Source organism: Glycine soja, chromosome 2 (assembly GCF_004193775.1).
Source record: "Glycine soja cultivar W05 chromosome 2, ASM419377v2, whole genome shotgun sequence".
Taxonomy (NCBI): Eukaryota; Viridiplantae; Streptophyta; class Magnoliopsida; order Fabales; family Fabaceae; genus Glycine; species Glycine soja.
This window is the reverse complement of record NC_041003.1, coordinates 13,853,123-13,876,468: the sequence shown is the minus strand read 5'-3', so window position 1 is coordinate 13,876,468 and position 23,346 is coordinate 13,853,123. Positions and strand designations below refer to the sequence as shown.

Here is a 23,346-nt window from a genome sequence, read left to right as displayed (position 1 = left end):
TGTGAATAAGTGTGTGATTAATACTTGATGTGACAATTCTTTGTGTTGTGAGTTGAGAATTATATAATAACCTCGCTGGTGTTTATCTTGAGAAAAGTGTTTATGCGCAATGTTAAAGGAAAAGTGTAGGTTTCCTAGTTAGGAACCAATGTTAAATTGTAGTGTAATGTGTTAAACATGTTTGAAACATGAGTGTAAGGTCATGAGTATTGTATAATTCATGAACATTGTCTGCGTGCAAAAAATTGTTTTAGGGATTGGACTTGAATCAGGAAGGTGAGATCCTAACGGATTTTTTGGAGTTGAGGCCTTGGAGGTAAAGACACTCGGTTTGAGTGCTCCTTTAAGCCTGTGTTGATATCATATGATTAAAGCATTCTCGTAACACAGAGTGACCCTGGTTACCTTATGATTTTACTTAATGAGAGTGACCCGACATACCCATTGTATGATGTGTCTTGCTACGTACTCCTATGCGTCCCAAAGTGATTTTTTACTGACATGGTACTACATTGCATATAGTATTGAGTCTTAGTATAATTGTTGCATAATGCTTGCTAATTGTTTATTATGAAATTGATGGGTGTTATTACATCTTGACCTGAGTGTGTGATTCATGTGTAATGTGATGGACGATTGAAAAATGAATTTTAAATGATAAAGTAGTGAAATGATGTAAGTTGTATTAAGTTGAGCTATGTTATAAATACTTCTATAATTTATTTGGATTCCGTCTTTGTTTATTTGTATTTTTTAAATGTGATAATTCACTTCCCGTGTGTTATTTGTATTTAGATCTTGTGATGATCTCGAACCTTGTGTTCGTGGGAGCAAATGACTAGGTGGATGACTTTAAAAAACCTCGTGATAGAAGACGTTGAGACACAATGCTATGATAGGATGTGAAATTGAGGACGAATTTTTATTTTAATCGCATGATGTTATTTTGTTTTATTTTACTCCACTCATTTAACAAAATTTTTTTGTAAACTTTGACAGTTTTATTTCGAGGCGAATATGTATTTTTATAAGTTTTATTTGATAATATTAAAACGAATGTGAGCTTTTTATCCTTTTGAAATGTTTTTATTTAAATATTTTTAAAAATTATTAATTAATTCCACAGTTTTATTCCTTTTATTATTAGTATATATATATATGTGTGTGTGTGTGTGTGTGTGTGTGTGTGTGTGTGTATGAGATAAACGGTGTCACAATTTGATTGACACAATCTACACATGCATTGTAACTAAATGTCAATGAGAAGGGGAATTGCACGGGATAGAAAAAAAAAGATAAAATTATAAATTTGGTCCCTCACAATTAGACATTGAGTGACTACTACATGTCATGTTTTTATTGGATGATGACTGTCATGTGTCATGTTTTGATTGGTCAATGAAAACAACAATGTATTTCATCTTCCATGGAGTTGACTTCCAATCAGAACATGACACGTGACAATCATCATCCAATAAAAACGTGACACGTGACAGTCAACAGTCCTTTGTAACAGTGAACGTCCAATTGTGGGGCAGGGGATCAACATTGCGTGATTTGATTAAATACGAGGATAAAATTTGTGAATAATTTTACCGGAAGACAAAAATCCGAAATTAAAGACAAAATGAAGGACAAAAATACAATTTTACCAAAAAAAAAAAACAAAATATGTTTCGCCCTTTTGCAGACTGACTTAAATACAAGAATCATACTAATGATTCGCAGCATTTTTTATTACCCACGGTTTACTGCAACCCTCGAAAATGCACGCAGAACTTCCCGGTGGTTTTTCACCCTTGCACTTTTCAGGGGTTTACTTACTGCTGTTAATAACATAGACACTACCTGCGGTTTTTGTACTCCACGAACAAAAACCCGTTAATGTCAATTTTTTTTTCTAAAAAAAAAAACTACTGTTCGGGATTTTATTGTGTACAAGCTTGTACACATATAAATTAATTAATGACCTAATCCATTAGAAATCTCGTTAATTAACAAAAACCACTAAAATGTCAAAATGTTAAAGCAAATGAAGATCTTAACATGGTAAGTAAAAGAATCACCGAACTTTATAATGGTAGTCGCATGTGAAATGCATATTTTATTATATAACATCTGTACAAAATTTATCTTCTCAACCTAGCTACCAACAAAATTTAAAACGAGAAAAACAAAAAAAATTAGTCAGGATTACATGGGCCATTTTCCCCCTTTGCATTAAAGCACAATGTTCATGCCTATGTAGGTATCACTTTTATTGACTATATACATTAAAGTACCATTGCTAGACATGCACCATTTGTTTCTTCAACCAACACTGAAACAACGAAATTGGAAGGTAAATAGAAACCTTAATTCCAAGAGTGAATAAAATCCAAATTAGGAGATCTTCAAAAATTGGCAACCGATAAATCATATTTTTTTCAAAAAAAATTCCTGAAAGCAATAATTAACAAAACTGAAATACTTCTTTCCCAATTCTCTTTTTTCAAAGTATAAATGTTTCTTTCTTTCTTTTTATTATTACAACTAAAATAAGGGATGATACCCATTTATTACCTGCAAAGGTCAGCATAACCCAATAACAGGACAAGCTTCATCAGTTTTTTTTCAAGCCCGCAATATCAGACATTACGCAAGTCACGCATACAAGACCAAGACGGCATCGAACGGAAATTTATATACTATATAATATAATAGTAGTAGTATTATAATAATAATAAAATAAAATTTATAAACATTTCGAAATAATTATATATTTTACAAGTCTACAAAGTAGAAGTCGAGGCACGTCACGTGAATGACCGTTGACTTACATTTTTAGGCATAGCCATTGAAACTTTGGAAGTCACGATCTTCTCACCAACCAAAGTTTGCCATTTATGTATGATTAATTGCATATCCTTCTCTAAATCACAACACAACCAAAACTTACATTAATTTCTTCACTCACCATGGATTCCACCTCCAGCGAAGTAGCCATCGATCTCTCACCCCTTCTCAAACTCTACAAAGACGGTCACGTCGAGAGACTCATAGGCTGCGACGTCGTTCCGCCGGGTCACGACCCCGCAACAAACGTTGAATCCAAAGACATCGTAATCTCCAAAGACAACGACGTATCGGCCAGAATCTATATTCCCAAACTCACCGATCAGACCCAAAAGCTTCCACTTTTCCTTTACTTCCACGGTGGAGGTTTCTGCATAGAGACACCGTCTTCATCCACTTACCACAAATTCCTCAACTCAATCGTTTCAAAAGCCAACGTAATCGGCGTCTCTGTTCATTACCGAAGAGCCCCAGAGCACCCTGTTCCCATCGCACACGAAGATTCATGGACTTCGTTGAAATGGGTCGCGTCCCATTTCAACGGAAACGGCCCCGAAGAGTGGCTCAACCGCCACGTGGATTTCGGGAAAGTGTTTTTCGGTGGGGACAGTGCCGGAGCGAACATCGCACACCACATGGCCATTCGGGTCGGGTCCCACGGACTTCCTGGTGCAGACCCGATTCAAGGGTAAAACGCCTAAAGTTTTGAGTTTTAGAGCCACTAATAAAAAGTTATTTCTTATTACTCTCGCTCTTGATTATAAAAAAAAAATGACATGATTGATTAAATAATTAAAATTTGTTTATATTTTAAAAAAATAAGAATAATTTATTGTTTATATTCGAGATTAATATTATTTTTTTTTAAAATAAAAAATGTTATATATGCAAACTTTTAACTAAAAGGCTTATGGCACCTCACTCTTTTGTTCAAAGTTATTATTTTTTTCTTCTTATTTTTACTTTAGGTCTGAATTTCTGTTGGAGCGACCCTGTGCGGGTGTGAACTTTAAAGGAATGGTTTTGGTGCATCCTTACTTTTGGGGCGTGGAGCGAGTTGGATCCGAGGCCCGAAAACCCGAGCATGTTGCCCTTGTGGAGAATCTGTGGCGTTTTACATGCCCGACAACGGTTGGATCCGACGATCCGTTGATGAACCCGGAAAAGGATCCGAATCTGGGGAAGCTGGCTTGCGAGAGAGTGATGGTTTTTGTTGCTGAGAATGATTTGCTGAAAGATAGGGGTTGGTATTACAAGGAATTGCTCGAGAAGTGTGGGTGGAACGGTGTTGTGGAGGTTATAGAGGCAAAGGGAGAGGGACACGTGTTTCATTTGTTGAATCCAGATTGTGACAATGCTGTTTCCTTGCTCGATCGAGTTGCTTCCTTTATCAACCATAGTTAAGGATACAGTTATGAGTTTCTATGTGATATGTCTGTTTGCACTTGTTACTTGTTACTTGTTAGTAACATCCTTCCTTTACTTGAGGTTATTTATGAGAATCTGCACTTTCTGTTTGATGTAGCGTATGTCACTCACACTGACTATGTATGTTGAGCAATTCTAGCATCTGCTTGAAAATATGTTCTATTGAAAACGCTATATACATGGAACGAAACACTCCAATTAGACCTTCTTTTTTGGTACAAAGAAGAAATTAGCTTTAACTAATTATACTTAATGACTACGTGCATGTGTAAAAATTGCTCTGGACTGCCAAACTATTTTACTTCAGCAAAAATCAACGAAATGGTGTGTTAGTAATATAAAATTAAAAGAATAAAGCATCAAGAACCATTTTCCTAATCACTGCAAAACTACGTGCATGTTAGTAATATATATATACCTTCCTTTTCTCTGCATCACAGAAACTAACCCAGTTTCTTCACCATGGCAGAAGAAGCCATTGATATGTCACCCCGTCTCAAAATCTAGAAAGACGGTCGCGTGGAGAGACTCAGAGGCTGCGACGTCGTTCCGCCGGGTCACGATCCCGCAACAAACGCCATCTCCAAAGACGTAGTGATTTCCAAAAACGACGACGTATCAGCGAACATCGCACAGCACATGGGTATTCTCGGGCCGGGGCCCACGGGCTTCCGGGTGTGAACGTTGAGGGAATTGTTTTTGGTGCATCCTTACTTTTGGGAAGTGGAGAGAATTGGGTCTGAGGCTTGCTTGCAATTGCGTGTTGGTTTTTGTTGCTGAGAATGATGTGCTGAAGGATATGAAGGACGCGTTCTTCATTTGTTGAAGAATCCAGATTGTGAAAACGCTGTTTCCTTGCTCCATCGAATTGCTTCCTTCATCAACCATGTTGACTCCTATGGGTTACTTCCCAATTATGAGATTAGCTATTAAGATCACTCTAATATTGTCGTTGCTTTTTAATTAATTAAACTTAGTACAATGTGATTGTCAAAAAGTTGCTCAGGATTTCCAGACTTTTTACTTCAGCAAAAATCAATTAAACTGAGTATTAGTGACATTTTTCTTTATAAAAAAAATGTAGGTCTATTAACCATTTTCGTGATCACTGCCAAATTGGTCATTAGGGATAATTTTGTATTGCCTAATGATGATCAGTGAGATTGATTCACCTATCCTCCACTGCAGGGAGGTCTCATTTTTATCCCACGATGCATGCTCTCGGGTTAGAACACCATTAGACATATGAATAATTGAACGATTGGTTGGAGTACCTCAGCCACGTCCACGAGTGAAAAAATGGTATCTCCATTCCTGTTGTTGAAACAAATCCTCACTCTGAAAATAGTATTATTTCTCCTAATCCACATAGACCACAAAATTCACCACCAGATGTATGGCTTTTTTTACCACAATGGGCAATTTTTTTCAGTAATTTTCAAATTATTTCATGAAAGCAAGTAAGCCTTAAGAGATACTATAACTTTTGAGTTAAAAATGGTAATATTTATTACTTATATTTTTTACTTTTTTTAATTGAAGTTGTTAAACTATTTACGACTTCAATGTAATCTTTTTTTCTTACGATTTTAAAGTCGTAAAGTTTTTTTATGTTACGACTTCAAAATAGTAAGTTTTTATTTTTTTAAAATTTTATAAAGTCATAAGTCTTTTTTTTTTTTTACGAGTTTGAAGTTGTTATTTTTTTTATAGTTACAATTTTTAATTTTAGAATTTTTTATTTACTTATATTTTCTTTTTTGTTTTGTTTTTAATTTTTAAAAAAGATTGTAAATATTTTTATTTATTTAATTATTAAATAAACATTTTATTTTTTCATTTTAAAAAATAAAATTCAATAACATTATTAAAAGATTATCTAAATTTTAAATATATTAAATAAAAAATATTAAAGAATATAATATATTTTAAATAAAAAACATTAAAAAATATATAACATATTAAATAAAACCATAAAAAATATGCAGCATATTAAATAAAACTAATAGCAAATAAAATTAAAGATATTTATTTAATAATTAAATAAATATAATTGTTTACAATTTTTCAAAAATTGAAAACAAAACAAAATAAAATAGAAACAAACAAAATAAAAAGGGATGAGTTAAATTATCTGTAATGACATTTATTTACATTTAAAATGATTATTTACACTCATGCTAAATATTTGAAGAGAAAATTTTGTTATTCATAATAAATACATTACTTCTAGACTAGTTATTGAAATGGTCTAGATTGGACCATGTGATACAACATATTAAATAAAATTAATAATAAGTAAAATTTAAAATATTTATTTAATAATTAAATAAACAAAATTATTTACAATTTTTTTAAAAAAAATTGAAAACAAAACAAAAAAAATATAAGCAAATAAAAAATTCAAAAATAAAAAACTTTAAACGTTAAGAAAAACAAAACGAATTCAAAGTTGTAAAAAAAAACTTATAATTTTGAAGTGATAAGTTAAATAAAAAAATTTACAATTTTAAAGTCCTAAAATAAAATAAAAAATAACTTAACAACTTTGAAGTCATAAATAATATTAGCACTTCAGTTAAAAAAAAAAATCATCATAGATATTACGACTTTTAATTTTCAGAAGTCATAACACATGTTATAACTTAATAAATTTTGGAAAATAATTTGAAAAGTAACTAATGAAAAAAAAAACTGCCCCTTAATGAGAAAAAAACCCATATGTATCTCCATTTCTTTGATTAACTCCTTTGTTGTAAGATATAACATGATGTTGCCAGAAATGCATAATAGGTAGTGTTGTCGGCAAAGCAGTTGTGATGTTCAACCAACCATAACAATGATTCCAAACTGCACTCACCATTCTGTAAGTGAAGAGCCCATGGGATAAAGATTCATCATCCTCCTTGCAAAAGGGACATTTACCATCCATCTCCGATGTCAGCAAATTTATCTTCCTCAAATTATCCGCAGTAGGCATTCTGTTTCTGAACACCCTCCAAATAAATATGTTGATCTTTGATGGAACATTGATTCTCCAAATCTCTTGAAAATCGACATCAAAATAGTTGCCAAAAATCTTGCCATGCAAATGCAAATATGTTGCCTTCCCTGAAAATTCCCCATTCATGCTCCCCTTCCACCTCCGCACATCAGATTCTTCTTTTTGTAATATAACCCTCCTAAGTTCACCACCTAACCCTTCGGGTATGTTTGGATTGATGGCAAGGGGTGGAATGGACCTAAAGTCCATTCTTTGGATTATAAAATAAAGAATGGAACATAATGGGAAGTGATAGAGTTCATTCCATTTTATTCCATCAATTTTAAGACTCTTTTCTTATCCCTCAAATCGGGGTACACTTGATGAAAAGGTTTCTCTCATTCTCTATTTAATAATAATTTGTCATTTTATTCCTTTTACCTAAACAGAATATAAATAGAACAAAGATGTGGATGAGTTGTGGCTTTTGTGGCAAAGAAAAGGATGATATGCATAGTTAGGTGGTGATGGGATTCGATGGTCTCGGAAGTGAAAATTACAATTTTGATCATGACTCAAATGATGATCTGACTCTATTAATGACAAATTGATTCTATGTGGTTTTTTGTCTAAGGCTAACACATGGAAGAGGTTTATGGTGAGTGTGGCACAACAAAAATTGTGATTAGACTTCAATTGTGGCACAGTGACTAGTGAATGCGAGGGTTTAAACTTAAAAGGGATAAAGGGTGGATGGCAAATGCTCTTATGAAATTGATGTTGGATAACATTTTCTACAAAGGCCAATCTCGTAGGCTTGAACTGTTATGGATTTTATATTTCTTAGATAAGGGTGATATAGAAACATAAAAGTAATAATTTATTCCATTTCATTTTTTTTCCAAACAATAAAATGATATTTTTAATCCATTTCATTCCAATCTATTCTATTCCATTATGTTTTGGTCCATTCCGCTCCTTCCCTCTCCCATACAGAACACTCTGTTCTCCACTCAAGCCTCCAACCCCACTCATCTCTCTCCCATTCTCCCATATTTCCAATGAATTCATCTTTTTTGAAGGAAATTAAGAAATAATCTTGGGTACTTGCCAAAAATTGTTCCCTACCCAATAAATCCTCCCAAAATTTAATTTTATCTCGTCTGCCCACTTTCCACTCCAACAATTTGAGTACATATTCATCAATCATCATATCGTTGATTAAGTAAATTCCTGAAAGTATTATAAGTAAGTGCTGTACAAATATTTTTCTTCTCCTCCTCTCTGTCCTTTTCCTCCCTCCCAATTCATCCAAAAAGGGATAGACATTTACCATTTTTATTATATGTATTATTCTCGTAACATTATTATTTTTTCTTTTTATTTATTAACTGCAGTATGTCATTCTTCTTTACACACGTTTCTTGCTCTTTCTATCATTCTATGTATCTCATTTTTAATATGCATAAAATGCAGTTCACAAACATTTAACCGACAATTACTTTCCTTTGGCCTTTATAAATAGGTGATAGAGTATTGATTGCGACTATGGGAGTCTTTAGAAGAAGATATGATAAGGTGCTCAAGCTTCAGTGGACACCAACCAACCACTAACAAAACCAAACTTCCCATCATCGAAGAACTTGATTACCCATCCCTTCCTTCCATCATCCCTTCCCCTTAAACCACATAGCCCTCTTCTAATCCCTTCTCACAAACTCAAAAAACCCTTACACTCATTTCCCTTAATGGATTCGAGTACAACAACCTCCACAGACAGTGAAGTAGCCTATGACATCCCACCCATCCTCAAAGTCTACAAAAACGGTCGCATAGAGAGGCTAGAAGGCGTCGAGGTTGCTCCTCCGGGTCTCGATCCTGAAACCAACGTGGAATCGAAAGACATCGTAATCTCCGAAAAAGACGGCTTATCCGCCAGGCTTTACATTCCCAAAACCACTTACGCGCCGCAGCAAAAGCTTCCTCTTTTAGTTTACTTCCATGGCGGCGCCTTCATAATCGAAACACCGTTTTCTCCGAACTACCACAACCTCCTCAACAACATTGTTTCAAAGGCTAATGTGATTGGTGTTTCCGTACACTACAGGAGGGCACCGGAGCACCCGGTTCCCGTCGCCCACGAAGATTCGTGGAGTGCCCTCAAATGGGTCGCTTCTCACGTGGGCGAAAACGGTGTTGAAGAGTGGCTGAAGAACCATGCAGATTTTGAAAAAGTGTTCTTCGCCGGCGACAGCGCCGGCGCCAACATTGCGAGCTATTTGGGCATTCGGGTCGGGTTAGAAGGGTTACCCGGGTTGAAGCTCGAAGGGGTTGTTTTGGTGCATCCTTATTTCTGGGGTACGGAGCCGCTCGAGTGTGAGGTGGAGCAGGCTGAAGGCGCTGCCAAGGTGCACCAGCTGTGGCGGTTTACGTGCCCCACCACAACGGGATCCGACGACCCGATTATCAACCCGGGTCAGGATCCGAATCTGGGCAAGCTGGCCTCTGGGAGAGTGCTTGTTTTTGTGGCGGAGAAGGATTTGCTGAAGGGCAGAGGTTTGTACTATAAGGAGTTGCTTGAGAAGAGTGACTGGTCTGGAGTTGTGGATGTGGTTGAGACTAAGGACGAGGGTCACGTCTTTCATATGTTGGATCCGAACTGTGAAAATGCTAAGGCTTTGCTTAACCAGATTGTTTCATTTATCAAACAGGATTGAACGTTGTTATGTGTGTGCTCTCTGTCTTTTTTATGTGTTTTAATTATCCTTTTTAGTTGTCAATGTAATTGTGTATGCATTCTATCTTGTATCGTATGATCGTATCAATCAAGTTAAAGAAAAGTTGAGTATTTAGTTGATTGGAAGTGTGATTGAGAGTCATGTGTGCATTGTTATCATATGTTTACCTCCACTGTTATTATCATATATACGCTGCCAATTCAAAAGTATAAATTTATATACTGTAATGCTATTTAGTAGTAGCACTTAATACGTGGAAATCCTTACAAAATTAAGTATGAACCAGTAGGATACTAATAAAGGATGATCTAGGTATGTTTAAACTCATTATAATTAAGGATCTAAGTTTTAATTAATTCCTCTTATGTAAGTACGTATCTTCTTGATGAGATATAAGGATTTTGTTGAAGAGTGATCTATCAATTATAACCAATTTAATATAAATTGAAGATTAATAAAGTCATTGATTGAAAATATAATCATTTAAAGCCTTTAAAATAGCAATAACAAATTATAAAAGCAAAAATAATATTAATAAATAAATAATACTTAAATATTTTGTCTATACAAAAATAATAATACAATTATTTGCACCATGCAAATTATAAATAAAAGAAATAAAATATTTATCTGAAAAAGAAAATATCATTATTTTTACAATAAAATTATAAAAACAAAATAAACTATTATCAAAAATAAAAAATAACATTGAATACTATTTTTTTCAAAATGAAATTCCATCAAAGAAAAATGATCACCTGACTTTGAAATAGCAAAAAATTAAGGATATACACATAAGTTCGTCTCCCTCGGTCATTATAGTATTAACTATTGTTAATGTGATATAAGTCTTCTAGGAAGCTTATAATAAGATCTTTGGACTAGCTTATAAATTATAATATTTTAACTAGTTCTAAACATCACATTGATTTCTAACTAATCAATGTGTTGCTGGACATGTTATGTTATATATATATATACTTAAAAAATAGTACAATATTTTTTTTAATTCAATTGTTATTAAAGACTGGTAAATTAAAAGTTGATGGTTTTATTTATATTCTTTAAAATTAATTTTTTAATAAACTTATATGATTTAAAATTATTAATTACTATTTAAATAAATTTTAATAATAGTACCGTAACAACGGATGAAGTAGCGGTGACAATTGACAATTGTCCGGTGAGAAGAGTGATAAAATAAGTAAAATGAATTTTAAATTAACAAAAAACTTCAAATAAATTAATGAGATTAAAACTAAAAAAAATAACTTACAACTTAAAAGCTAGCTTATTTTTATAAGCTAATAAATGTATTTACGAGTTACATCAACTTATAAAAATAAGCTATAAATTTTTAAAATAATATGCCAAATACATTAAATAGTTTGTTTGGTATATTGGCGAATGCTAAGTTCTATATACGGTAACATTTAGAGAGAAAGAAAATTATATATATCACTTATGATAAAAATAAAAAAAATAAAAAATTGTTATTATATTATTTAATATTACGAGATATTTATATTTCTCGACCCATCACACATTTCTCTTTCCCCTTAATATATATAGTGGAAAAAAAAAAGCACTGAGAAAATTGTTAGACGACAATATGATAAGGTGCTCAAGCTTGGGTGCACACCATCCATTGACACTCAAATACCTTAACATCCCAAAAAAGTCAAACCTCCCATTCGTGAATTTGACCAGCAATTCCTTCCTTCTTCCATCTCTTCCCCCTAAAGCACACAACAACCCTCTTCAAATCCCTTCACAGAAGCTTGCAAAACCCTTAAACTCTACACCACCCTCATCGATCATGGCTTCAACTACCACAGAAGACGACAGCGAAGTAACCTACGACCTTTCCCCGGTCCTCAAAGTCTACAAAAGCGGTCGCATAGAGAGGCTTGCTGGCACAGCGGTTCTTCCTGCGGGCCTCGACCCCGAAACCAACGTGGAATCGAAAGACATCGTAATCTCCGAAGAAAACGGAATATACGCGCGGCTTTTCGTTCCCAAAAGAACCACCTTTTCCCCGCCGCCGCAGCAAAAGCTCCCTCTCCTTGTTTACACCCACGGCGGCGCCTTCTGCATCGAAACCCCGTTTTCTCCGAACTACCACAACCTCCTCAACAAGGTTGTTTCCAAGGCTAATGTTGTCGCTGTCTCCGTCCACTACCGGCGGGCACCGGAGCACCCGGTTCCCACCGGCCACGAAGATTCGTGGATTGCACTCAAATGGGTGGCTTCTCACGTGGGTGGAAACGGCGTTGATGAGTGGCTGAACGAACACGTAGATTTTGAGAAAGTGTTCCTCGCCGGTGACAGCGCCGGCGCCAACATTGCGAGCTATTTGGGTATTCGGGTTGGAACAGAAGGGTTGCTTGGTGTGAAGCTTGAAGGGGTTGTTTTGGTGCATCCCTTTTTCTGGGGAGAGGAACCGTTTGGGTGTGAAGCAAACAGGCCTGAACAAGCGAAGAAGATACACGATTTGTGGCGGTTTGCGTGCCCTAGTGAGAGTGGATCCGATGACCCGATTATTAACCCGAGTAAGGATCCGAAGCTGGGGAAGTTAGCTTGTGAAAGATTGCTTCTTTGTGTTGCGGAGAAGGATTTGGTGAGGGACAGGGGTTTGTACTATAAGGAGTTGCTTGAGAAGAATGGGTGGTCTGGTGTTGCGGAAGTGGTGGAGACGAAGGATGAGGACCATGTTTTTCATTTGTTCAAACCGAATTGTGAGAATGCTCAGGTTTTGATCGACCAGATTGTTTCCTTTCTCAAACAGGATTGAACATTATTATGTGTGTATGCTTTATTTTGTTTGTGTTTAAATTGTCCTTTTTAGTTCTCAGTTGTATGATAGTTTATGCATTCTACCTTTTATATATTATATATTGTATCCTATTAAAGAAAAAAATATTTAACTATTTTTTTTTGTCTTGAATTTACCCCTCCAAATGTGAGGATGTTTCTGCAGAAGAATCACTTCTAGTTCCCTGTTGCTGTTAGTCTATTACTGGGTGAGTTTCATGAATACAGGAAGACTAGTAGTATTTAATCAGGAAATTTGATTCATTTGTATGTAACTATGATGAATCAATGACGGAATTATTAAGCCGTGGAGCATAAAAATAAAAGGTAGAAATGAATATAAGAAAAGGCTGAAAGCTTTTGGGAGTAGGCACATGTAGTAAAGCGTGTCTAACTCGAAGTCATATCAGAATTTTTGTTGGCGTTTTGCTAGAACCGTGGAGTGCAATAAACAAGATTGAAGGTAACAGGATAATTATGAGGCTCACTTTAATTACTCTGAAAGAATGGCTAAATAAGTGTACCCAAAAATAAAGGACCCATATATCATTGTATAGTCGTATACATGGATCTTACATTATTGTTCTCACTTCTCATTTGATTCCAATGTCATAGATCGGTCTTTATCGTGGGACAGTAGGAGGAATAGTCATGTAGTTGAGAATGCTTCAACGTTCATTTTCATGTGTCTGTCCTTAGTTTACTCCCCAACAAGTTAAAAATCTCCTCGCTAACCTTGCGTGTTGTATTTGCTAAAGTAAATAGAAAAAATGGAGAGTAAGAGAGAAAAGTTATTCATATATATCAATACTCAATCAGTTTCAGATGGGAAAACAAGACAATGACATGCTAGTGTGGAATTCGTTTAAAATTAGGAGAGGATTACTACATAGTCTCTGTCGTAATCATCACTCAGTTTAGATACGTTTCGAACTCAAAATACCTCAACTATAACAAAGTAAATTTGGAGAAATTATGAACCATTTTCTCCCATTTGGGCCATACGGTGATTGGTTTAGCGGTTGCGGGTCTTGGGCCTTATAAATATGAACCGAGACAAACCTTATGGCTTGATACAAATTTCTGAGTTAAGAATTTTCAAAATACCTTTTTTATATATTTAAATTGAACTGATTCTACAAACATGCGTTGAGCCATTTATTCTTCTAGTTAAGATACATTTATAACTAGCTCAAAGCTTAAATTTTCATTTGCTCATAATAGCACAAAGTGACATAACTAATCAAATTTGAAATTAATGAAAATTTGAAAACTATACTTTAACATATATATATCGGGGATGGCTTAATTTTTTTTTTTTTTATCGGGGATCAATGATGTCATCAAAATAAAGTTTTATTGGTATTTAGAATGGTTCCTAAATATTTATGATACATTTTCTTCATCTCTAAACACATAACACTAAAAATAGAATAAGTGATCACATAGAACTTAAGAAAACTACACCAGTTTTCAAAAAATAAATGAAAAACTAAAAAGAAAAAAAAATGTAAAACCTGATATATTTTCTACTTTTAAAAACTAAATTAAATAACGGTTTTAAAAAATATTTTTAAATAAAAAATTATTTTAATAGTGATTAGTCCACTTTTTATTTGTAGTTAGGACAAATATGAATAACACATTATAAATTTCCCTCCTCAGATGAGGTCATAACAGGTCGGACTTTTTCCACATAATTATTTGAGCCGTTTTTTTATATAAAATTGGAGCCATTTAATTACAAACTTACAACGATATTTCATATTATTCTGATTTGAAATAACTAAAAAGTTATATAATTGTATTATTTTGTCTTACATTTGACATGGACAAGATGATAATAAGATAAGGTGTTTAAAACTATAAGTATTATTCAGACTCCTCCTTACTTCGTGAGGCTATGGGTCTGCCGCCGCTGACTCGTAAGCAAGCATTTATAATTGTAACAGTTATTTTTTTAGCATGAATATGTTAACAACCCGCACCTCCATGTTTTTCTGATAATATTTAGTTATAGTTTGTTAACACATTCATATTATAAAAATAAGAGTGTACATTTGCACATCTCACAACTATTCATTAATGTTCACATTCTTATTTTTTTAATATAAGTATATTAACAAAATATAAGTATATTAACAAACTTTAAACCTTATGTATTTTAAGATATTTTTTAATTATAATTTAATACAAAGATGTTAAATGGATATATAACATGTTAACAAAATTCATATATATATATATATATATATATATATATATATATATATATATATATATATTCCTTTTTCCTTTTCTTTGAGATCCTTTTCTACACAATCAAAGTCACCCATAATACACTACTTCTCTACATTAATTACTTGCATCCTTTGTCATTTTCAACTCCTCCCACAATTTTCTTTTATGGTTCATGTCACAAGGACAATAGAGATTTAACGAAGTGGAGCTAGGAGAAAACAAATTGATTTTCACTACAAAAAAAATGTCGCCTAGCCGAAAGGCACGGGAGGCCCATCCCCAACGTGTCAGATTGTGTCCTAAAGGATTGGGCAATATTGTCTTTCCAACGAGGTGGGGGCTTTGTAGTTTCAAATTAAACGAATAACGATTCCAAAGTTTTAATTTGTTTTTGACAGTTAAATGGTTAAGAATGCAGAACGCAAAAATAAAAAAAATAAAAAATGTATACTTTAGTTTAATTCATGAATGGGGCAGTTTCAAATTTGAGAATATGTTGTGTTGTTACCATATACGTGAATGTGAACTCATATAAAATACTACTAGCAGAACCCTATGCACTGAATAAGGAGAAAATTTATAAACAGCGATGACTGATGAGTAGCTGTGTGCACCAGTAACTTATCAGTGTAGTAAGCCAATGCTGCATCACCATCAGTAACTGCATGGAACCATCAGAGTCATCGTAGCCATGTACGAACACTTCCGAGTGACATGTAATATTTATATGAATCAGGTAACAGGTGATGCCATAAATATACGGAACAACACATAAGGGTAGTAGATCAAATTTGAATAACATATGTGTTTAATATTGAATCACTGTACTATTAATCTTCTTTTTTTTTTCACTCCACCCTTCAAATTAACTTCTTTTTCTGATGCATGGCAGAAGTAGTTTATATATATATATATATATATATATATATATATATATATATATATAAATTCTTATTTATATAATTTTTAAGGTAATTATTATAACATTTAACAAATTAACCATACAAGAAAAATTTATGGTTTCTTTTACACTGTGCATGTATATACTATTTACACTATGGATGTGTACACAAAATTTTATGATAATGACGGTGATAGACATATAAACTCTAGCTAGGATAATTCTATAATCTCAGCTATATTTTTTTTTCAAATGTTTCCTATTGTACCTGTATCTCAAACACATGAGGCACAATATCTACAGCTATCTTTTCCCAATTTAGAAACAAAACACAACTAATAATTTGGGTACATCATACGGTAGAATAACAATTCCCCTTTGATTAATTACTTACAACAAAAGACAAAAGGCGGAGGAATCCAACACTTGAAAATTACTTCCTTTGCTATTAATAATAGGGTACACGATAGTGAGTTAAAATACTATAATATAATGAAACATATCAATCCCTCTCCAAATAAAATCCTGTAACAGTCCTTGAATTGGAGAAAGATAAATTTTCACTAACTTAGAAAAGGGGCAGAAGATTAAGAAATACTAGACTGAAGTAAATAATGACAATGATCGAAAAGTGAATCAAAAGCTTGCTATTCTGTCGTCCTTTTGAATGTTTTGATACATGTAAATATGCAATGTGGGAACCTCCAATATAGAGCTTGTTACTGTGAGGACATGCATGAGGATTGTGGAATCATCGTTTGTCTTTTTCTTTAACACTTTTTTTTGGCTCTTTTGTCCTCAACACTGGAAGTAGTAATGCCAGCCAGCCACCAACGTGGTTTGCGTGTTTGCCCATTTTTTGTTCATTGGCCCCTTTAATTTACCTTCAACTACTTTAGGAGATGGATATTCATTCATGCAATGCAAGTACAAAAGCACAAAGCCCCAACACTCCTCATTAGTCTTCAAATCCTCTATAGTACCACCTTTTTTTCTTTTTGTGAAAAATTTAGGTGAGTTAGATATCTAAGCTTACTAAAATCATGACGAACATTTATAAAAATACTTACAAATCTTCACTAATAAGATCCTCACATTGCAACAGAATTCAAATCATTTTTCTTATGGGATATAAATCTTATCCTTATCGACCTTTGTTGACTATACCACCTCAATTTTGAAACATCATTGGCCTTGATATTTGCATTGCAATATTGTTCTTTAGGCTTGGGTTGTCCATGGACATAATGATATATAACTACACAAATTGAATCCAAATTGATATCCTCTCCTGGTATATAGCATGATAGTCTCCGTGCAAAAAACAAACCAAATGATGGTACGGTGTAATAAATAGCAGTTAACGCTTATGATGTGTTAGATCAAAGTCCTTCATTTCATTAGACACTGCAATATATAAGCCAAATGAATATGATACCCATTCACATCACTGTTACTATCCACCCCTTTCATTGGAAGCAGTGTCCATCTATTGTTCCCACTATCTGTAACATACTGCATATCTACTTTCTGTAAACAATAAGCTTACAATTTAATCATTAGCAGGGTACTTTCTCTGCTTCTTTTCCTTTCTTTCCTTTTTCCTATCTGTCTCTGTATTGTTTGGATTAAAGCACAGATAGTTTTTTTTTTTCCTTAGCAATAGTGCTTCGGGCACAATTTTAGGCTTTCAGCTTTACATTACTTCACTGTTGGCTGCAAAACTAGAGTCTGCATATTTAAAATAATGTAATTTATAATAAAAACAATATAAATATAAAATGTTGTGCAAGTAGTAATTTCCTGAATGTTTGCACAGAACATTTGTTTCTCTGAAAATATATAATTTGAATGTGTTAATTTGTATAGACCTCGGTTGAGACCATAGACAACAAATGATAGTTATGAACTATTTAATAATTTCTTCCATACAAGATTAAGAAATGCAATCAACATAGTGTGAATTTATAATGAAACCATATTTCGCCTACCAATAATAGAAAATTCGGAATAAAATTCAAATCATAACTAGTTTAAGTGAGAAACTCATCCAATGCATCATCAATTCTTATTTGCAAAATCAAACAAGTAATACGACAAAAAAAAAAAGATCTACAATGAAAAAAGTATTGTAAAAACTTAAAAGGAGAATATAGTATTATTTATGTAGAGAAGTAGTATAATTAGTTTTGATGAGTGTTACCTTACTAATTCATAAACTTTATTGCATGCATATCATCATGTACATAATTTACCTTCCACCAAAAGTAACGGAAGCAAAGGTACTTACGTTACCTACCCTTATTTACCACCATGAATTTTTCCGTTTGAGTCCATCTACTTTCTGCCAGTAATAAAGCTGTTCCAAAATATAAGCTGCCACACTTCTTGAGATTAAAGCTGATTGAAAGCTTTCTCAGGGAAACCTAAAACTTATCCAAATTTTCTTCCACTTTAAACTACATGCAATTAATAAGGAGGCGTGACTAACTTACCTGCACAAGTTGGAATGAGTGATATATCTTGATCAAGTACTCAGCAACGGTCTTTTCCAATTTCTAATAATAGAGTCACAGCCAGTGGTCCATTCCAATGTTGTGATGTACATGGGCATAAAACAGTAGTGCTCAATTTAATATACAAGATTTGAATCTGAACCTAGAATCCCAAGTGTTGATGTAGTCCCCACTAACAATTTAATCTTTAATATTCAGATAAAAGCTAATAGTCGGAGCCATGCATGGTCCTATAATTTTTGCTCAGTGTGTGCAAAAATGGCAGTCCAAATGGGAGGGGGAAAGAAGAGAAAGAAAGCTTGAAAGTGGAATGCCAACGCAGAGAAGCCTATGAGGGGATTAGCTACAAAAAATACAAGGTCAAAATAAAATGAATTAAATCTCACATGCGGTTTATGTATTGAAGATAGAAATAGTTCACGATAATTATGGAAATTTAAAAACGTGCATTCAACTAGAGAAACCTTATTTTTTCGATTTCATCCTAAATCCAAATCTTAATCAACTTAAAATTTTAAACCACAAAATCACAAATTTAGAAATTAAAATTATTAACTTAAAATCAACAAATTTCTTAACCGATTAATTTCAAATTCAAATCCTCATTAGTCCAAACCAATTTATGCACTTGAAAACATAAGAGTCAGAAAAACAACAGCAACCAAACCAAACAAAAGAAAAGAAAAAAATGGAACATCTTCAATCAATGGATGGTTGTTGTCGGTTACCCAGGTAGGAGTGGAGTTGAAGAAGCCTTATCATGAGTCATAGAGAGGGGGAAGAACCACTAAGTTTCCGTGATTTCCTTGATCATTTTCATGAGAGACAGTTGAAGAAGACTTGACTATTAATACATTTATATATTTATGGGATAAATTGATCATTTTCATGGTTCATAAATGAAATTGCCAGTGACAAAATCCAAGGAATAAAGTAAACATTTATATTTTTAAAGTATTTCATTTTTTAGATTTATCAATGAAAACATATTTTTGGTGATTTGGTCTTGAATTTTTGTTTTGTATTGATTGATATATTCTGAATATTTTTCATTAAGTTAGCATTAATTCCTTTTAAGTATGAGATATGAGTTGTTATAAATTTTGATATTTATCTTTTAAGTCTTACGGATTAAAAAATAATTAACACCTTTGAGTTACTCAAGTCTATCTAAGAAGTTTATATCTTTTAGAAAATAATTTTTTTATATTTATTTTTTAAGAGAAGACACTGTGCACGCTATCTTTCTTTCATGCGCGTCTGTCCTTCATCCTAAATAGTCATGTTGATAAAATAAATTAATTCATTTAAAGGGTTCACTTCTAACAAATACTCTATCATATTTGTTTCAAAAAAGTGAGTGATGTTATCTTAATTTCTTTTGTGTGACATCCTTCGTGCTAAAATAGCACTATCGTGTTATCAGAAAGAAAAAAAATAGCACTTTCCATAAAATAAATTAACCAAGAATATCAAGAAGTTTCTGTATTTCAATTTTTTTTTGTCAATTATTATATTCATATGCATTGTACATCCCCAAAATGAATTTCTTCGAGGTCACCTGCTAAAGAGATAGATGGCATATACTGTTGATGATCCTACATACGTGACATATGCCTAATACAACAACTGACATGTAAATATCTAGTTGCCGGGGAGAGATGGAAACAGAATTAGGTATGGAGGAAAAAAAAAACTGACATGTAGCACACATTAATCGGAATCGAATTAAATCAATAAATTAATTGCTTATTTAAATTAACTTAAATTTAGTTATAAATATAGTTGCTTATTTTTATTAACTTCATCGGGCTTTTTTCTTTCACCTTCCATCTTGATTTTAATCGCGATTCTATGATTAATTAATTGAATATCAATAGTTGTTAAAAACGCACATATACTTCAATTTCCACATCAAATATTGGATAAATGCATATATAAGTTACTGAAAATAGCTTCGAAACAGTGACAGATCACACTCATTCATATATGATATATGTGTAACCAAAACATATGCCAAGTGCCAAAAGAGAACTTTTAAGAATATATATATATATATATATATATATATATATATATATATATATATATATATATATAGTGAAGAATTCAGATTAAATTTTATCTGAGTTTAGTTGATAAAAGAAAAATGGTTTAAATATGTTTTTTTATTTATGAAAAATAGGTCATTTTTAATTTACTACTACAAGTTCACTTTTGGTCAATTACGTATCTCTGAAAAAAATTATGTTTCAACGTAATATTTATCATTAGTCTAATTTTGTTAAGTGATGTGATAAAGTGATAGACACACTGTCACGTCATCAGACTTAATTACTAATGTGTATCCAAGGCTTAATTACTAATACGTATCCAAAATTTTTTCGTCATTAACGCCTAATCACTCTCTCTTTCCCCTCTTCTTCTTCTTCCTTGTGTGTTGCAGTTGTAGTAATTACCCAAATCAATATTCATACTCACTTCTCCTTCTTCCTAGGCCTTACCCATGGATTCTCTTCCCAAATTGCGCCACCCTTCTCCATTTCCCACTCCCATATCCCCTTCCCTCTTTATCGCCACCCCATTTTCCTTCGTTGTCATTTAGGTTATCCTTCATTAGAACTTCTTCCTCCTCCTCACAAAACAACCTCGCATTTTGTACCCCAAGAAAGACACCTCCTTTCTCTCCTCAAAACCACCTGCATCGTCATCGCCGATATTGCCTTCTTCTTCATGCGCTTCCACCACACGCTCGCCATCATCGTTGCCTAGCTCACTTCCTCGTCGTGGAAACTGACACCTCCTTCACCAAGGAGGAAGCCGGGAGGATTCTCAAAGAGTGTCTCAGCACCAACCCGTGTGATACTGACGCGCTCCACACACTCATGGAGGTCAAAATCAAACCACGTAAGATGGACGAAGTGTTCGGGGTTTTGGACCGTCTGATTGAGCTCGAACCGGAGAAGTAAGAGTGGTCCACAACTCTTGTACCAATCCTGGCAATAAGCTTGTTCATGGAGAAACAGAAGAAGGAGAATTAATTTTTTTTAAATAATGCAATACTGATGTATTAGTGATTAGACTTGATGACGTGACACTTCATCTACTACATCGTCATTTAACAAGATGAAATTAACGATATGTATTATTTGAAACATAAAAAGTTTTCAAGTATGTAATTGACCAAAAATGAATTTGAGGTAATAATCTAAAAATGACTTATTTTTCAAATATGAAAAATATATTTAACTAAAGAGAATATACGAACATTATAAATAAAACGCAACAATACACTTTACACATGAAATCTACACAAGTATATTGACATTGAAATAAACTATCTATCCTCAATCAAGCATAACGATCAAAATATTTTTTATATCGACTTTATTTTCACTTTTACCATATTTTTTCGTTTTCTTTCTACCAAATCATCAAGTTTATGCTTAATTAAGCTATATTTGGAATTTTTCAGTTTTAAAATTGAAATACTTCACGTGAAACAAACTATTAATAAAGAGAAAAATAATTATGCACTCATGATGTAAAAGATTAGACACTATCATTCAATTACAATCAATTATATATAATAAGATTATTGATTTTTATGATAATTATCTTAAAATTTATATTAATAATAATTTATAATTAGATAACGACAAAATCGTGTAAGCTACTAAGCAGTCTAGGCATTGGCCTTAGGCCTCGTAATTTTATCAATTATTAGTCTACACTTGATATAACTCATAATAGCTATTGTTCTTGACATTAATTATTATTAGCCTTAGTGTTGTGATTATTTTAATGCTGAAATAAATTAAGAAAATCAAAAGTTATTTTAATATACCTATAATATTACAAAGAAAATCAAAAGTTATTTTAATGTACCTACATTATTGCAATCAATCGAATACAATTAATTTATCTGTTTAAGTAAAATCATTATGCAATCAAAAGCTATTTTATTTTAATGTGCCTGTAAAATCAAAAACTTCTTTTTTTTCATTTTTCTTATTTTTTATTTACTTTGAAAAGTTATTTTATTTGAATACTTATTATTGCCTTTTATTTTATATATTATATTTTGTAGTAATAAAAAATGTCAACTAAAAAATTATGAATTTGGTCTTAAAAAATAAAGATTTTTTTTAAATATTGATCCAGTCTTAATTTTTACTATTTGTAAAAAAATACAAAAATCAGTTCAATTAATGAAAAAATATAAATCAATTACATCTAAAAAAATTGAATATACTAATATTCCTAGAAAGTTGCAAAATTATACTATTAATATAAAAAACAATAATTTATATTATGTCTCTATAAAAAATTTACCTAAAATCCTAAATTTTCTAGACACAATTCTAAATAATGGTGTAAAATTATTTTACACATCATCATTAAACTCATTTATAAATACTATCAACGTATAATTTATTAGTCATGAAACATATATATATATATATATATATATATATATATATATATATATATATATATATATATATATATATATATATATATATATATATATACATGATTCATAAACTAAATAATTCTAAAACAAATTTATTCGTAAATATTAGAATTCATTTATAATCTGGATAAGTTACTCGATTTTAAAGCTTAAAGATTCCAAACGTTAGGGGTAAATTAAGTCTCCATAAAAACTATTCTGAAACGGAATTATAATTCGCTTTTATCACATGACAGTTGAAATTCAATAAAATTCACCCTAAACTTTATTTATAACTTAGCTTATTGTAATTTTAATTGTGTATTAATTATCACATTATTTATCTTTTAATGATTCTCGTAAGATTTTATGATATTTATCTTTTTATCATTTGATGATATATACAATGTGTTGTAAAAAGAATTTATTAAAAA

General features: G+C 32.4%; 3 protein-coding genes across 3 annotated transcripts; all 3 read left to right on the top strand.

Moving 5' to 3' along the window:
* The first annotated feature begins 2,802 nt into the window (after nt 1-2,802).
* LOC114388715 (probable carboxylesterase 12) lies at nt 2,803-4,471 on the top strand. Its single transcript, XM_028349365.1, has 2 exons — nt 2,803-3,523; nt 3,804-4,471. The coding sequence occupies exons 1-2, from the start codon at nt 2,958-2,960 to the stop codon at nt 4,237-4,239; spliced, it is 1,002 nt and encodes a 333-aa protein (XP_028205166.1). The 5' UTR covers nt 2,803-2,957; the 3' UTR covers nt 4,240-4,471.
* Nucleotides 4,472-8,783: 4,312 nt separating this feature from the next.
* LOC114388723 (probable carboxylesterase 2) lies at nt 8,784-10,109 on the top strand. The gene has a single exon (XM_028349374.1). The coding sequence runs from the start codon at nt 8,995-8,997 to the stop codon at nt 9,961-9,963; it is 969 nt and encodes a 322-aa protein (XP_028205175.1). The 5' UTR covers nt 8,784-8,994; the 3' UTR covers nt 9,964-10,109.
* A 1,457-nt stretch (nt 10,110-11,566) lies between these two features.
* LOC114388700 (probable carboxylesterase 2) lies at nt 11,567-12,931 on the top strand. Its single transcript, XM_028349342.1, has one exon. It carries the CDS (start codon nt 11,597-11,599, stop codon nt 12,776-12,778), a length of 1,182 nt encoding a protein of 393 aa, XP_028205143.1. The 5' UTR covers nt 11,567-11,596; the 3' UTR covers nt 12,779-12,931.
* The last annotated feature ends 10,415 nt before the right edge of the window (nt 12,932-23,346 follow it).